Source organism: Artemia sp. Qi Xiang Cuo, chromosome 9, assembly GCF_049724085.1.
Source record: "Artemia sp. Qi Xiang Cuo chromosome 9, ASM4972408v1, whole genome shotgun sequence".
NCBI classification, from domain to species: Eukaryota; Metazoa; Arthropoda; class Branchiopoda; order Anostraca; family Artemiidae; genus Artemia; species Artemia sp. Qi Xiang Cuo.
Window position 1 is genome coordinate 30636167 of NC_142802.1, and position 18744 is coordinate 30654910.

Here is an 18744-nt window from a genome sequence, read left to right on the forward strand (position 1 = left end):
GCCACTAAAGTGACATCTGGCATCAAGAGCTTTCCTATCCTGTAAGACTATCAAAGTTGAATCTCCCTATACTTGTATACAGGAGAAATAGAGGGGATGCCATTTAAGCCTTTAAGTTAATGAGGGCTAATTATTCTCCCAGTATTATTCCCTGCTGTTAGCACCAATTCTAGAACTAGAGGTCATCAACTGAAACTTTTCAAGCAGTCTACAACATCTAGAGTCTGTACTCAATTCTTCTCAACATGTATTGTCAACAATTAGAACAAATTATCTAATGAAACTGCTACTGGTGAATCCATTGATGTTTTTAAAGGCTAGATGCTGAGTGGTCTTCTAAAGAATGTAAATTCAATTGGGATGCTATCGAAGATGGAGCAGCACCTGGTCACCAGTGATTCTTGCATAAAATTAATCATCATTCCAGAGCTCTACAAGGTGAAATCCTTAGATTGCTCCTAGCTGCAATTTAAGGTCTTCATATTATTGACATATGAATAAAGTAAACATACCAATCAATGCCTTTTTTATGCTATTTCCAGATATAATAATCATTTTAGTCAGAAATGAATTTTACCCCCACCCCTATATATACCAATTCAGGGTATATATTTGCAAATTAGGATCAATATCTACCAAATCATATTATTGAGTTAGGAATAAAGTGAATACACCATTTGATGCCTTTTTTTATGCTGATTACAAATATAATAAGCATTTCTATCATAAATTAATTTCAGCCCCCCCCTATATAGGCTATACCTAACCAAACCCACCCTAACTCTTACTGAGCAGATATAGAGGGGGGGGGGGCTGAAAATCATTTCTGATAGAAATGATTATTATATTTGTAATCAGCATAAAAAAAGGCATTGAATGGTGTATTCACTTTAGTCCTAACTCAATAATATGATTTGGTAGATATTGACCCAAATTAGGGGGGTAGGGTGGGGGGAGATTAAACTTACCTTTCATTTACATCAGAAATAAAATTTACCCCCACCCTCCTAATGTTCAAATACATACCCTGAATTGGTATGTATTTCAATTCATTGAATTGGTATGTATTGGTATGAGTAAAATTCATTTCCAACAAAAATGATTATTATATTTGGAAAGAGCATAACAAAAGGCATCAAGTGGTATGTTTACTTTATTTGTAAGTCAATAATATGAATAACAAAAAATTTAACCAATAGAATAATTGGTTTTTCTAAAGAGGTCAGTAAATTTTTTACAAATCATAGGCTATTCTTGATTTACAAATAAGAGAAACATACCACTTGATGCCTTTTTGGTAATTTTTTACAAAATCATATTATTCAATTACAAATAAAGTGAATATACCACTCAATGCTTGTTCTTAGGTTCTTTCCAATTGTAGTAATGTTTATTGTCAGAAATGAATTTCACTCTCAACCCCATTTACAACAATTCAAGGTATATATTTGCACATTAGGGGGTGGGGGCGAATCTTATTCCTGAGGTAAATGAGAGGTAAGATAAAACTTTCCCCAACCCCCCTAATGTGCAAATATATAACCTGAATTGGTATATATAGGGGTAAGGGCAAAAATTCATTTCCAACAAAAATGATTAGCCTATAATATTCATAAAGAGATATAAAAGGCATTGAGTGGTATATTCACTTTATTCATGAGTCAATAATATGATTTGATAAAAATTACTGCCTTTTTTATGTTCTTTCCAAATATAGGCCTAGCCTAATAATCATTTTTGTCAGAAATGAATTTTACCTGTACCCCTATAGGCCTATATACCAATTCAGTGTATAGCCTATATTTGCAAATTAGGGGAGTGTGGGTAAAGTTTAAACTTACCTCCTATTTAAATCACAAATAAAATTTACCCCCCCCCCCAAATGGGCAATATACCCTGAATTGGTATATAGGGGTGAGGATAAAATTCATTTCTGACAAAAATGATTATTATATTTGGAAAGAGCATAAAAAAGGCATAGAGTGGTATGTTCACTTTATTTGTAAGTCAATAATATGATTTGCAAAAAATTTACCAAAAGGTCCTTGTAGGTAAGACCCTAGCCTACCCAGGCAGCATTCAAAAAACAAAATGGATTTATATTAGAAAACAATATTATTAAACAAAAAAAACTACTTGATTTTCATCCTTAGCTTTCCCCAAAATAGAATCCACAGCTTGATCTATTTCATTTTTCCTTAACTTCATGTTATCAGTTAGCCAAACTGCTGTACAAATTCAAAAATAAGATGACGAAAATGGTGTAGGGAAGAACCAAATTCCTTTCTTTTTTATAGATGTCTCTATTCTAAAAGGGCAAAGCTGTCTGTGAAATAGTGCTTATGTCACCACAGACGCAAAACTATTGTAGTGCGTTCGAGCATTTGAAGATTACTTATCCGACTAGCACGATTGCTTATCCTTAGCGTTTCATGATGTAAATGACGTCAGTGGCTAGTAGGACCACTACTTTGAACGGTATGGATTAGTTGTCGAATAAGTTACACCTGCTAACCCTGGAAAATGCAGGATTACCGGTATTAGTTTAGCCTTAAACTGTGGGGAATAGGTGAGCGAGTCCCGACACTTCCCTATTTGCTAGAGATACCTGTTTGGCAACTTTGAGGTGATGGCGAGCAGTGAGAAACTGATGTGGAATGCGCTCTTTAACTTTGCTGTTCGTACTGTAAAAGCGGGAAATTGATCAGAAGACATAGCAAAAAAAGCAGTCGAATTCTTTTCAGCGTAAGCAGTTCTCAATGCTAATGAAGTGCTGCAACCTTTGGCTGGGATATCGACAAATTTTTCTGCGCGGTCTAAGAATACGGACGATATCCTCAATACAATCGAAGTACTGAATGGATGTGAAGAAAAGAATATTCCTCTTCCACGTTTTGTTATTTTTGAACCGGATTAAATACCATTCATTCCGGGTGAAGTAAAAGTTACTCTGACATGGAAATTGAATGAACTGTGCGTAAAGTTTGATGGCTTTGTGGGCTCTAATCCCAATGCTGTGGGAACCGTCTTACATACTCCAAGCTAGTTCAATAGGGTTTATTTTAAAAAGAAAATAAAATAACATAAAAGACACTGCTCTGTAAAAAATTTGACGTCGAGACCCATAAATATAAATATTCATCAATATCACGCAGAACGCCTCTCACCTCACTCGCAAGACAACCAAAAAGAGAGTAAGTGAAGATCTGAAAAGCTTGGTAAAAGCATATGATTTAACATACATGTGGGTTCTAAAGAAAAAGAATGAGTCTTTTTTCACCCGAATCGGAAACCAAGGCGCAAGTAGAATGGACCGGATTTATATATCCAGGGAGATCGAAAAGTCTATAAATTCCAATCATCATGAGCACGTTTTATTCTCTGATCATTACGTGGTCCGAGCAAGTATAGGGGATGTAAATAGGAAAACAAGTTTCACGAGAGCTCCGTATTGGAAACTACACCCTGATACTATCAAGGATAAAGGAAGCAAAGAAATAAACCGAGAAAAAATCCGAAAAATACTCACAGAACGACAACAAGACGAAAGCCACCTAACAGCATGTATTAAATTTAAAGAACAGATCGTAAATTTTCTAAAATACTTACAAAAGGAAAGCGAAAGAGAGCGGTTAGCCCACGAACGATTTTTAAGAAAAGTCCATAGCCAACTGAAAGATGAAATAGACCAAAATACAGGCGATCCGATTTTCGAATACCATGAAATAAGGCGACAATTAAAGGAAATCGAGCAGAAAAAATTTTAAAACTGGACAGTAAAAAATCGTTTAAACGATTTATATGAGGGAGAACAAATAAGCCTGGCGACAATCTTGAAAGCTAAAAGGAAACGAGAAGAAAGCAAAATTGACAGAATAAAAACACATGATGGAAAGATAACAGATGATCACGAAGAAATAAAAAAGACGGTATACGGTTTCTTCTCAGAGTTATATAAATGGAAAGGAGCAAGAGAGGCAAATGCTTTTGATGATTTTGAAGCGAAGTGAAAGGTTACAAAGGACGAGAATGAAATGTTAAGTCAGCCCATTACTGAAGATGAACTAAAACAAGCTTTAAGTTCTACTAAAACAGGGAAAGCCCCAGGAAGAGATGGTTTAAGCTACGATTTTTACAAATTGTTTTTTAGTGAAATATCGGAAATCATGTTATCAGCAATGAACAAGATGATACGTGAAGGAGCTACACCGGATCAGACCCTAGCGATCATCACATTAGTGCCAAAAAAGGGAGACATGCTACACATCGAGCACTGGAGGATCTCTCTACTTCCCTGTGATATCCGATTATGTTCTAGACTACTCATGAACTGACTCAGAAAGCTGATGGGAGAGATTCTGGGTGAGACCCAACACGGGGGCATAAAGGGTCGAAAAGTCCAACATATTCTTGCAATTTTACGCGACTTACTCCTTAGAAGAGAAGAACTATCCGAAAGTAATCTCAAACGGGTTTTAATATGCGTTGATTTTATCAAAGCTTTCGACTCGGTAGTCCGGGAAGTCCTATAAGAACTGATGACGGCGAAGTATTCGTTTTGTGGTGAATTTGTCGTTTTTTACAAGAACCTATACCGTGGCGCAGCGGCAAAAAATGTGGTAAACGGAAGCCTCACTGAGGAATATCCCCTTGAAGTATCCCTCCGGCAAGGTGACCCAAGCTCTTCATTTCTCTTCGAGATCTATCTCGACCCGTTGATAAAATACATAGAAGCCAGAATAACGGGTATCAGAGTACTGCCAACTTTAGTTCTCAAGTCTGAGGCATTTGTGGATGATGGGAATTTCTTTGCCGATGGAGTGAGTGACATTAAAACAGTAATGCCGGGCCTAGAATGATACGAGAAAAATTTTGCCGTCAGGACTCACAAGAAAAAGAGCAAGATCCTCCCGTTAACAAAAAGCGCAAAGGCGAGTTTGATTAGGAGCTTGGAAAAGGAAACTTGGCTGGAAGTCAGTCCTACAGTAAAGACACTTGGCGTGGAGTTTTCAGTCAGAGGAAATTGCTGGCAGAACGCATGGGAAAAGAAAGTACTCGAGATTCAGTGTTTGCTATGTGGCGAAGATAGAGGCAGGAATCTTTCCTTGTTCCAGAGATCAACTTTCGTCAACATGTATTGTGTATCAAGGATACTTTATCTGGCCCCAGTAATACCCCTCCCGGAACCTATAGCAAAGAAAATTGAAACCTATATGTGGCGTTTTATATGGAGCGGTAAGCTAGAAAAACTGAGTAAGAAGTTGCTCTTTTGCACAAAGGAATCGGGAGGTCTAGGAGTACTGGATTTTAGAAAACTGTGCCAAAATATGCTTGCTAGAATGACACTTGAATTTTTAAATGGACTACAAGAACACTTTCAAATGACCAGAGAGTGGTTGGTTCCCCTACTAAACAATCCTAATTCAACAAATTCAGACACAAACATCCCAATTTTCATGAAAGATTTTTTCCCAATATTAAAGCAAATGCAAGAGAAGGGGCTTCTCATGTCAGATTGTAGAGAAATAAAAACTGAGATAACCAGGATTTCAACTCCCGTAGAGGAAAATAACGGATATCATGTAAAAAAAAAAAACCATTTGTAAATTTTGAAAATTGCTTCAGAAGCTTATATTCTTTCCCCTTGGAACTAAAAGGGAGAAGGCTTATGTTTCGAGTCATACACTTGATTTTGCCTTACCGAAATAGCGTTTCACGCTTCCTGAGAAATGAAGATAAAAATGCTCTTTTTGTTTTTAAGTAGTTGAAGATGGTTTAGACCAAGAGATCATCAAGCACAATGAAAATAAGATAATTTTTCAGTTTGGTTTTGATTTAAGAGAAAAGTGCAAAAATAAAGTTCAAAGTGTTGAATAAAAGAAGAAGCTGGTGAAATTTGACATGAACTCGGATTTGGATGTGAAAAAGAAAAATTCTCTGTGTTGTATTATTGGAAATATGTGTCAATATGTGTGGAGTAGAAGGAAAAGAAAGAAAGTGGTGTGTTTAGAGGGTTTTAGGAGTTTAATTGATAAGAAAATGGAATTATTGAAGATAAGAAATGAGTGGAGAGAGGATTTTTTTGATTTTGAATTATGAATTTTTTTTGTAAATATGGTGGGTGGAAAAAGAGAGTGAGAAAGTAAGTAGTGGAGAGAGTTTGAGTTTTTTTATTGGTAAGAGATACTTTTTTTGTGTGAGTGAGTGAGAAAACAGCGTTGCCAGTAAGGTAGTTTAAAGAAAATTATTGATAATTGTTTTTAATTAGCAGCCAAAAAAGGGAAAAATAGGAAAAAAGGAAAAAAAAATGAAGTTTAAAAATGGGGTTTGGTGGACATTTCAGCTTATTTGTTTTTCGTAAATATTAGTGTGTTTATTTTTGTGTGTTGTAAAAATAAGCTGAAATGATAATGTAAAAGAGGTTTTTTTTTTGGTTTTTTGTTGGGTTTTTTTTTCATTTTTTATTTGGATGTTTTTTTATATTTATTTTTCAGTAGTGGCTTCTTTGCAGAATTGGAATTTTACAAAATGTTGTCTGTTGTTGTAAATGGCCACTGCAAGTGGGGACTTCCTGTGGAGGGGGGACGTCCTCTCTGCGGGAGAGAATTTTATTTTTTTTGTTAATATGGATTAAAAATTATTTTAGTAGAAGTACAATAATGCGAAGACCACTCTTTGGCTGCTAATTTTAGTAAAATGTAGAGTGTAGGTGGCATTTAGATTTTTGTAATGTTTAAAAGTAGTTTTATTTTCTTTAATTTTAGTGCCACTGAGAGGAGAGGAGGTGGGATTAAAAAAAAAAAAAAAAAAAAGACAACCACACGCCACCTTCACAATTACTGATTATTACCTTAACTATTGGGTTCCTATCTCTCTCCCCGAAAGGAAAATCACCTCACCTAATTAACTATAAAATAATAAAAAACAATCATAATACTAAACTTGTTTTAATCCACATTATATTCTGATTAATTGTCCTTTTACTAAGTATTTCTTTAAATTATTTTTGAAGGACCCAAGTGAGCTCTCACATCTCAGTTCTTATGGAAGCATGTTCCACTCAATAGCGCAAGTCATATCTGGGAAAAAATCTCAGTGCACCGTTGGTGTTCGTCTCTCCTGGACATTGAAAGCAGATTGAGTGTTTTTATCATGTTATTCAGATGTCAACCTAAAGAGATAGCGGAAAGGAGATGGAAGTGACTCGGAAAAGAACCTAAAAACATAAACTGAGCATGAGAGACGGTAGAGTAAACCAAGAGAGAGAGAGAGAGTCATTTGTACTTCCAATTATTTTTAGTGCACGCCTATAGATTGAACCAAGTCTTTTCAATGAAACTAGCGCTGTTAACCCAAGACCATCATATGCCATAGTTAAAAAAAAAACCCTCCGAAAGATCTTTTGAACCCAAACGCACGGAAGACGTATCTTGACACTCTGTATAGCGACTCTAGGTCACATTTCGTGGAGCACAAGGCCGGGGGGAATCTGAATGGAGAGTAGTTCTGAGTAACAAGAATGCTGCCGAATTACTTGCCACGGCAGTGGGCAACAGTGAATCAAACATAAGTGTAAAACTAAAGATCCCAGTGTTTTTCAGAATAATCCGATATGTTCCTACAGGAACTTTTGCGTATGAACTTAGGTCCGGTGTACCGAATTGTGTAAATGCCCTAAAATTGGTAGCACTCGCTTGTTTGAACTGGAATTTGACAGCAAATGTCATCTGCGTGAAGCAATAATTCCTCCCCCAGTTTTTGGCTATGAATGACTTCCTATTAAGGAGTTTAAATTCCTCACAATACGATGTTACGACTGTCAGCTATGCAGATACTCCGCAAAATCTTACACTAATGTGCCAAAATTTTCAAAAGGTGGTGGCAGTCATAACGGCTATCGTGACAATCCAAGTCAAAACGCCACAAAATGCACGAATTGTGGCTCGTTTGAGCATCCGTGTTACAGCTTTAAATTCCCTGTCACTCAAAGTCTAATTTCTAATCAATGATTGATGACACTGTGTTCTTAGTCTCGTGGAACTTAATTGGCGGTATAGTCGAGAAAATACCACTATTTTATGGACTGTTGTGCTCTAAGGATATGGTCTGTGTACACGGACATTTCCTTTCCGAACAAGCTTTTAACCTGCTAGAGATAAATGATGAAGAAAAATCATTTGCGGTCCAGGCCAGCTCTGTAGGAATAGGAAGGCCCACTGGTGGTGCTGCCATACTCATCAGTAGCACCCTAAACCCCACCATTTATAAAGCCGAGGAATTCTCTGTTGCTGTTGAGGTACACAGAATGGCTATCTATTCAGTGTATATACCACAAGATTACGGAAATGAAATATCTGAAGAGCAATTTAGTGAGGCATATAGCAAATTGTCAAGCTCGGTGAGCATATGTCTTAGTCAAGATTTTGAGTGCATCATAGCCAGCGATCTAAACTGTGACCTTCTTGACAGGAATAATCCTCTTGCTCAAATGTTCTTAGCCTCCTGCGAAGGTCTTAGTCTAACTTTTAATGACCTGGCTTTTACGTACATACACAACTCGGGCTCGACATCTAGCCTCGGTTTTATGCTAAGCTCACCGAAAGGCCAAGCCTATGGCCCATTTCATTTCGATATAAGAGTCTGTGCATCTGACCATTTACCGATTATGAATGCTTTTCAAGTCACCTGTGTACTACACGAAAATCCCCCTAATGCTAGGAAGTAGGAAGTTAGACAGACTGGAATAAAATTGATATGAATACTTACCATGCAGTATTAGATCGGATTCTTGCCAAGATGAGAATACCTTTCCAGTTATTACAGCAGAATGGCGGATTCCAGAAGAAGAAATACTAATGTATCTGAACATATATTGCGAGGAAATTTCCCATGCTTTAAAGTGCAGAGATATATGCTGTGCCTAGTCGGAAAGTTAGAATCAGTATGGAAATCCCGAAGTCGGTCTGAAAATCTTCTCTTGGTGACGCATGTGCATGTGCAAAATTCTGGAATCGGCTTTGGATTGAGCGTGATCGTCTGAGATTTGGTATCGTAAATAAAGTTTGTTGATTTGTTCAGCATACGTTTGTCAAAGCCGTATCTAAGCATAAATGTGGAGTGATCTATCAGCAAAGTAAACTGGTTAATAATGATCCAAATCTAATGTGGAGATTTCTTAAGCGTAGGAGAAATTGTGGTGTTTCCAGAGCTGCGATCCCAGAAACGGAGTGGATGTCCCATGTTATTTCTGAGTTTACCCCTCCTGAACAAAACTTGAAGAAAATCACAGCAAAGAACTGGATAAAACCCTAACGTTACCTGGCTGTAATGTTGGCTACGTAATAACCATCACAAATCTTACTGGCGCCATCCACAAGCTAAAAAAAACAAATGTGTGGTCTTGACAGACTCTGTGGTTAGCACCTTACATATGGAAGTGACTATCTTTTGTGTCACCTTGAGCTTTCGTTTCAGGTTATTTTTAATACTTGTCTTGTACCTGATATTATTGGAACCGGCAGTGTTACTCCTGTGTTACAAAATGGGGGAAAACCCGCTCGATTGCGTATTTTACCGTCCGATAACTGCTCCACCTGTTCTGTGTAAAATACTGAAAATGCTCGTCATTGAAGATATTTCAAGTAAATGTCGTACTCCTGATAACAAATTTGGTTTTAAAAATGATCTCGGTTGCCTGCACGTCCATTATATTTTAGCTAATATTCTTATAGAAGCGGATGCGTTAAATGAGTGCATTTTCCTACAGGTCATGATATCCGTAGGGAATTTGACTCTGAAATATATACTCAGCTATTAATTGCAGCACATAAACATGGCGTGGACCGGTTAGTTGTTTTCCTTTTTCGTAATATGTATTGTAAACTTTCTATCCGAGCTAGTGTTTTCTAGAAGTGGACAAATTATTCTGCATAACTCAGTACCAGTGAGCAAAGGGATCCGACAGGGTGATATTTCGTCACCACTGTTGTACAATAATAGCTTCCTTGAGAGCCAGAATTCAGTAAAAATAAGCTTCATTTTCCGGCGAATGGATCTCTCACTGTTGAGTTATGCAGAAGATATTGTAAACACGAACCGTTGCCTTTCTAGAATTGAAAAAAACTTCGATACCCTTAGCACATCGTATAATGTTGGCTAAGTAATGACAGATCAGTCTCGCATTTAGTGCTAACAAAAGTAAAGTTGTTGCGTTTTGCAGAAGAGGAGCAAATTCATATGACCGAGTTGTCAAGTTTGGTGACGATGATGCGGTTTTATCCAATTCTATTGTTTATTTAGGAATGTCTATTGGGTCGAGTATGGTTTTTACTCGTGGTCATACCCCACGTGGTCACACAAGCCTAAAACCTACTGCGTCATTGGCGCCTTACCGAAAACTATATGAGTCTTGAATAGTCTTGGAAAGTATAAACAAAATCAAATTCAATATTAGATATGTAATGATATTAATTGTTGAAAGATCCATCAGTTTAAGATTTTCTTTTTTTCACTGTAATTTTTATTTTCATTTTCAATTCTGTGAGAACTGGAAAAGAATAAATTTGTAATAAAAGATTAATTCGTTTTCAGTGAAGCGCCAATGACGCAGAAGGCTTTAGATTTTTACAGTTAAAGAAGGGGGCAGTATACAAATTTGTTTGTAGTGAAACTATATTTGTCTTGAACAATCTTGAAAAGAACTAATAAATTAAACTGAATATTTGATGTATAACTATATTAATTTCTGAAAGCTCATCAGTTCAAAATTTTACTGTAATTTTAATATTTATTTTCAATAATAAGTACAAAAGAAAACATTTGTAATATATTTCGTTTTCAGTGAAGCGCCAAGGACGCAGTAGGTTTTCGGCTTCTGCAGTGAGGCGATACCCAAACTCTTGTTCGTAGTTATTTTTATTTGATTCAAATTTGATTTGCATATTCAATTTAAGTTTCACTCGTTTTAGGATTTATTTATTCATTTACATTAATATATATTGTATGTTTCCTCGCATTGATTGTTTATTTAATTTCTGTTCGTTTTAAATTTCATTTATAGCAAAATATTTTTTTTTCGTTTTAAGCTTGATTTTCATATTCAATCTAAGCATTACTCGCTTTAAGACCTATTTATTTATTTATATTGTTACTTGTTGTATGTTTTTTGCAATGATTGTTTATTTAATTTCTGTTCGTTTTGGGTTTAATTTATTGTTTAATAGTAATTTCTGGTCGTTTTGAATTTGAATTTTAACAGGTATTTATATTCTCCTGAGCTTAAGTTTAAAATGGCCTTTACTTTTCTTTGACAAACCTATTTTTCGGAAAGTTTTTTTTTAAATTAATTTTTGTTCGTTTTTGATTGCAAAAAGTTCCAAGTTTGTATGGCATGGGGGGGGGGGGTTGCTTACTGTCCGATTGTTCTTGAATTTAAAAAAACGGATCTAGAACTTTCAATTTAAATCAATGAGGCTTTTTTCAAAGTCTATACGATTACCTCTTTGATAAAAACCTTTTATATGAACAATAGACTGCTTGTATAACTTGTGGACAGCGATTGACAACAATGAATGGATTGAAAAAATAGCTCCAATAAGGGGGTTTAGACCATTTCACTTGCTGACACAAAGGGATCACGACTGTTTGGAATTGACCTTAATAGGATTTTGTGTGCCAAAGCAATTTTGCATCAATCACGGAATATGTATTTTAACCTTATAATTGGATAATTATAATATATTTAATATGTGTTCTTCCAATACAAAAATTACCCTTATTACAGTCTTTGGGGTGGGGGCGGCGTACTTGGCATAAAGAAGAAAACTTTAGCGTAGACAGTAGGAGAGGGGGAGGGTGAGGTTGGAGACTCATCAAATACGAGGCGGAACTTCACTTATCTCCTCTGTTCCTGATTTAGGACACTAGACAGACTCATTGGGCTGTAGAATGTTGGACCGTTTGAGTTGTGGAAGACGTTGAAATACTCAAAAATACTTTATATTTTCAGTTATTGCAGGATTGATTTCATAGATTGTGGAATGGTGAGCCCCCTGGGCCATCGTTTGGGTGAGCCTCAACTCATAATATGCAATTTTGATTAATTGTTCCGTGTTATGTGCATATATTATTCTATATATGTTATTTTGGGTTATACTTTTGTCGCATTGCGTTCATTTTTAAGACTTGAGATAAAACTGAAACCTTAGCGTAGACAGTGTGGGGGGGGGGGGGAAGTCTCCCCCCTCAATGCATAATTGAGCAGCCACAGAGAAAGTAATACAAATGAAAAAATCGTCTAAAGGAACTTGAAGTGCTATCTCTGACACTTCCGTTGATTCTTTATTCCCGTTACTTTCAGATGTAAAATTTAGAATATTATGGAATGGGTTTAGTCTACTCCTTCCTGAATAATTCGCATTTTGAAAAGCCATCCCTGAGAAAGTCCTCCCCCCTTAAAGTACATTTTCTTTTCCTGCTGGTAATTCCCCCACTTTAAATTCCACCCAGCACAAATGTATTTATTACTTTAGAGTAATACCAACACTAAATTTATTTATTAATTTACATTAATATCTGTTGTATGTTTGTTTGCATTGATTGTTTATTTAATGATTGTTTGACTGTTTATATGCCCCCAGGGCATAACTTACAACGTATACCCACGAAACCGGTGGACTGTGTCGACACCGGAGTTTTTTGTTATCAGAACTTTGAACTATTTTAACATAATGTCTATCTCAAAATTTTTATCTGATGGATTTAGGGCTTGGAGGAGGGGGGGGGGCTAGTTACCCTTCAATCTCTTTTGACTCTTGAAAAGTGAACAAGAACTTTCAATTTTCAGTCAAATAAGCCCTCTCTAGAGTTTATACGAGCATCCCTTCCATAAGAAATAATGGGAAGGATTCGGAAAATCCTTAAATTACAACCCTTGCCCTGAGGGCTGTGGGGGAGTTGTCATCCTCAAAGACCTAATTTCCAGAACTTAAAACTACGTTTAATAAAATGGCCGTCTCAAAGTTTTGATTGGATGTGTTTGGGGAAAAGGTGGGCGTGAGAGGGGGGTTAGTTGCCCTCAAATCAATTTCAACTATTAAAAAGGGCACTATCCCTTTGAATTTCCAATCGAATGAGCCTTTTCTGAAGTTTCTACGACACCGCCTTCTATAAAAACCTTATATGCCCCCAGGGTATAACTAAAACCCTTGCCTTGAGGGTGTGGGGGAGTGTCCTCCTCAAAAATATATTTTCTATCTGAAAATCAACTACGCTGAACCAAATGGCTATTCTCAAAAATTTGATTGGATGTGTTTGGGGGAATGATCGGCGTGGGGGGGGAGCTAGGGGCTCTCCAATCACTTTCGACTATTAAACAGGGCACTAGCCCTTTGAATTTCCAATCGAATGAGCCTTTTTTGAAGTTTCTACAACAACATCTTCTATAAAAACTTTATATGCCCCCAGGGCATAACTTAAAACCCTTGCCCTAAGGGCTGTTGGGGAGTGTCCTCCTCAAAAACATACTTTTCTACCTGGAAATCGACTACGCTGAACAAAATGGCTATCTCAAAATTTTGATTGGATGTGTTTGGGGGACTGATGGGCGTGGGGGGGGGGCTATTTGCCTTTCAATCACTTTCGACTATTGAAAAGGGCAAAGCCCACAGCCCTCAGGACAAGGGTTGTAAGTTATGCCCTGGGGGCATATAAGGTTTTGTATAGACAACATTGTCGTATAAAATTCAGAGAGGGCTCATTTGATTGGAAATTGAAAGTTCTAGTTCACTTTTTAAGCGTCAAAAGATATTGGAGGGTAACCAGCTTCCCCCCCCCCAAACCCTATTCTCCCAAATGTATCCAATAAAAATTTTAAGATAGCTATTTTGTTAAAGATAGTTCAAAGATCATATGACGAAAATTCCGGTGTTGACAAAACCCACCAGGGCCCGGCGGCAGGCGTTGTAAGTTATGCCCTGGGGGCATATATGGGTGGAAGGGATGCTCGTATCAGAGGCAACGCTGTAGTGTTGCCTATAGTAAAGGCCATACGGCTCCAATGTTTTATTATTACTATTTTTTTTTCCAGAGGCACGTCATACGGAAGGGGTCGTCGTAGAAACTTCAAAGGGGGCTCATTCGATAGGAAATCGAGAGTTCTAGTGCCCTTTTTAATATTCGAAAATGATTGGAGGGCAACTAGCCCCCCCCACGCCCATTATTCCCCCAAACACATCCAATCAAAATTTTGATACAGCCGTTTTGTTCAGCGTAGTTGATTTCCAGATAAAAAATATATTTTTGAGGAGGACACTCCCCCAAAACCCTCAGGGCAAGAGTTTTAAGTTATACCCGTGGGGCATATCAGGTTTTTAAAGATGGCGTTGTTGTAGAAACTTCAAAAAAGCTTATTAGAATGGAAATTCAAAGGGCTAGTGCCCTTTTCAATTGTTAAAAGTAATTGGAGGGCAACTAGCCCCCCCCCCACGCCCATAATTTCCCCAGACACATCCAATAAAAATTTTGAGATAGCAATTTTGTTCAGCGTAGTTGATTTCCAGATAGAAAATAGATTTTTGGGGAGGACACTCCCCCACAACCCTCAGGGCAAGGGTTTTAATTTATGCCCTGGGGGCATATAAGGTTTTTATAGAAGGCGTTGTGGTAGAAACTTCAAAAGAGGCTCATTCGATTGGAAATTCAAAGGGCTAGTACCCTTTTTAATAGTCGAAAGTGATTGGAGGGCAACTAGCCCCCCCCCATGCTCATCATTCACCCAAAAACACTCAATCAATAATTTGGGATAGTAATATTGCTCAGCGTAGCTAATTTACAGATAGAAACTATGTTTTAGAGGAGGACACTCCATCACAAACCCCAAGGAACGTCTTTTAGTTTACGGTCTGGGGCAAGTACGGTTTTTATACAAAGTGTTGCCGTAGAAACTTCAAAAAAAGGTTCATTCGATTATAAATTCAAGGGTCATTTTTTTTATTATTATTAAGCATACCTACCTATTGTACATTTTAAATTAAGACCTGATATTAGATTTCTTCTTTTTCCGTGTGCTGACTGGAATGCCCAACATGTGCATTCGGATTTTACGTTTATACTATTCGACCGAAAAATTAAATTAAAAAATACTGAAAATGATTAAAAAAAAAGAATACGACGATGTTGAAAAGAAATAAATGTTATGTTTTTATTGCAGAATTTATATTCAGAATTAATTGATGTAGATGTAGAGAAGACCTGAACAGCCACCCCCACCCCTTCCTTTTAACTAATTCTGTATGCCTGAATATCAATGAGAGTTAGAATGTTGTGGTAGTAACAAACACTTAGTAGGCATCTGCCCTCCTCCCAAACAAAAGAATCAAAAGAACAAAAAAATCATATATAGCCTATACCGTGTGTCTTAACCTTTCTTGATTTCGCTGAGTTCACATATAAGTAAAACCAATAAATCGGATCCAAACTGGATGTAAGATAAGATTTTGTCACTGAAACGCTCTTTTTTTCGTATCTTAAACAAAATTCTTGAATAAATACGAAATATCACTGTGTTGTTTTTACATTGAAATCGTAGTCAAATACGCCGTAAATTAGTCCAAAGAAATCAATAAGAATCAAAAATCAGAATTTAAGAAAATGAAGCGAAAATAGTGAACATTTTTAGTTTATTTAGCAGTAACACAGGCCTTTAAACTCCCCCTCCCCCAGAAGTTTCCCCCAACCGTCGGAAAATTTCCCCAGGAAAATCGCCCATGGTTAAAATATCCCAATTTTCCTTTGATAAAAACAGCCTAGACCAGAAATACTCGTGAGAATCAAGAGGTATTAAATAGCAACCCCCCACCCTTCCTTTGAACTAATTCTGTTTATACCTGAAGGCCCAATGAAAGTTAGAACGTTTTGGTATTAACACACACCTATTAGGCATCTGCTCTCCTCCCTAACAAGGAAAGAAACAGAGAGTGTAAGGCAGTGGCAGATCCAGGGGGGAATGGGGGCGTCCCCCCCCTACCGTAGTCTAAAGTAATGTAATTTACCCAATTAACGCAAGAGTGCGTTAATTAAACTTACTCCTAACGCAAGTTTATTGGATCAACCCATTTTGCGCCCCCCCCCCAAAAAAAATCCTGGATCTGCCCCTGGCGTAAGGGAACTATAACTTTCAATTTGTAATTCAATGAACCCCGTTCCAAAGTTTATGCGACCACCTCTTCCACATAAAGTGCCCCTGGAAACATAAATAAGTATTAATTCATTGAACCCTTATGGATCTTTACTTAGGTAACGCTATAGCATTGCTTCTGACCTAAAAAGTTGAGTAGAAATTTCAGCTTCCATTTTTGTGAATATCCAAAACTATCTGAGGGGAATATGTTTGGGAGAGCATATTCCATGGCTGGGAAGTTACTGCTGGGTGGAATTTAACGCGGAGGAATTATCAGCAGGAAAAGAAAATGTTCTTGGGGGGAGGAATGTCCCAGGGGGTGAGTTTTCCAAATTTGAATTATTCAGGGAGGGGACTAAACCCATTTGATAATGTTCTAAATTTTATATCTGAAAGTAACGGGAAAAAAGAATCAACGGAAATGTCAGAGATAACACTTCAGGTTCCTTTAGACGATTATTTTCGTGTCTTTTGAAAAAAGACATTTTTAAAAGACAGATTATTTTCATTTGTATTACTTTCTCTGTGGCTGCTCAATCATGCATGTGAAGGGGGAGACTCCCCCCCCACAACCTGTTTATGCTGAGGTTTCAGTATTTATCTAAAGGCTCAAAAATGAACGTAATGCGATAAAAGTATAACTCAAAATAACATATATAGAATAAAATATGCACATAATACGGAACAATTAATCAAAATTTCCTCCCTAACAAGGAAAGAAACAGAGAGTGTAAGGCAGTGGCGGATCCAGGGGAGGGCCGAGGGGGCGCCCCCGCCTAACGTAGTCTAAAGTAATGTAATGTACTTAATTACGCAAGACACCGTTAATTAAACTTGCTATTTTTTCAATCCATTGATTGTTGTCAATCGCTGTCCACAAGTTATAAGGTTAAGGTTTATAATGATAAGGTTTTTATCAAAGAGGTAATTGTATAGACTTTGAAAAAAACCTCACTCGATTTCAATTGAAAGTTCTAGATCTGTTTTTTGAATTCAAGAATAATCGGACAGTAAGCAACCCCCCCCCCCAAAAAAAAAAAATCAAAAGCAATCACAAACGAACAAAAATTAATTAAGAAAAACTTTACTAAAAATAAGGTTGTCAAAGAAAAGTAAAGGCAATTTTAAACTTAACTTCAACAAATAAAAATATATGTTAAATTTCAAACACAAAAGGACCAGAAATTACTTTTAAAGAATAAATGAAACCCAAAACGAACAGAAATTAAATAAACAATCATAGCAAAAACACACAACAAGTAATAATATAAATGAATAAATAGATCTTAAAGCGAGTAATGCTTAGGTTGAATATGAAAATCAAGCTTAAAACCAAAAAAAATAGTTTGCTATTAAAGTATAAATGAAACTTAAAACGAACAGAAATTAAATAAACAATCAATGCGAACAAACATACAATATATATTAATGTAAATGAATAAATAAATCTTAGAACGAGTGAAACTTAAATTGACTATGCAAATCAAGTTTGAATCGAATAAAAATAACCACATACAAGAGTTTGGGTATCGCCTCATTGCAGAAGCCTAAAACCTACTGCGTCATTGGCACTTTACTGAAAACGAATTATATTACAAATGTTTTCTTTTGTACTTAATATTGAAGATAAACAATAAAATTAAAGTAAAATTTTGAACTGATGAACTTTCAGCAATTAATATGATTATACATATAACATTCAGTTTAATTTATTAGTTCTTTCCAAGATTGGTCAAGACAAATATAGTTTCACTACAAACAAAATTTGGATACTTCTTTAACTGTAAAAACATAAAGCCTTCTGCGTCATTGGCGTTTCACTGAAAACGAATTACTCATGTATTACAAATTTATTCTTTTCCAGTTCTTACAGCATTGAAAATGAAAATAAAAATAACAGTGAAAAAAAAATCTTGTAGTGATGGATCTTTCAACAATTAATATCATTATATATCTAATATTGAATTTGATTATGTTTATACTATCCAAGACTGTTCAAGACTCATATAATTTATTCTTTAATATTAATTGCTGGCCGTTTTGAGTTTGAATTTTAACAAATTTCTGTATATGCAGAGATGAATTCTAGAATGGCCTAAACTGTTGTTTAAAAAACTTTTTTTTCGCAAAGTCTTTTTAATTAATTTAACTTCAAAGAGAGCTCATTTGATTGGAAATTGAAAGTTCTTGTTCACTTTATAAGAGTCAAAAGAGATTGGAGGGCACCTAGCCCCCCCCTCCTCCACAACCTTTTATTCCTCAAACCTATCTGATAAGAACTTTGAGATAGCTTTTTTAACAGACGCAAACTATTTCAAACTATCATGTTTTATAGCATTTAAATTATGTTTAAAGAAAACTATATGTGTTTAATTAAAAATTTCTCGTTTTTTCATCTTAATCAAGTCAGACATTCTGAAATCGATATTAACGGTGAAAAGAACTATTTATAAGCTTTGAAACTGTGTTTTAAAAATTATTCTGAATAAAAAAAAAAAAATATGATCTTAGATTTTGCTTTATAAATATCTGTCTGATTCTATTTGTTTGCATGTCTGGGTTGGTGT

General features: G+C 36.1%; 1 protein-coding gene across 2 annotated transcripts in view; it reads right to left on the minus strand.

Annotated features, from left to right (window-relative positions):
• Nup358 (nucleoporin 358) overlaps nucleotides 1-2236 on the minus strand; it is a 106347-nt gene extending 104111 nt beyond the window's left edge. For both annotated transcript variants that reach the window (XM_089094462.1, XM_089094461.1), the window contains exon 1: nucleotides 2137-2236. In XM_089094462.1, coding sequence (XP_088950588.1) covers nucleotides 2137-2208 — 72 coding nt within the window. In that variant the 5' untranslated portion in view covers nucleotides 2209-2236. The remainder of the gene's footprint in view (nucleotides 1-2136) is intronic.
• Between the last annotated feature and the right edge of the window lie 16508 nt (nucleotides 2237-18744).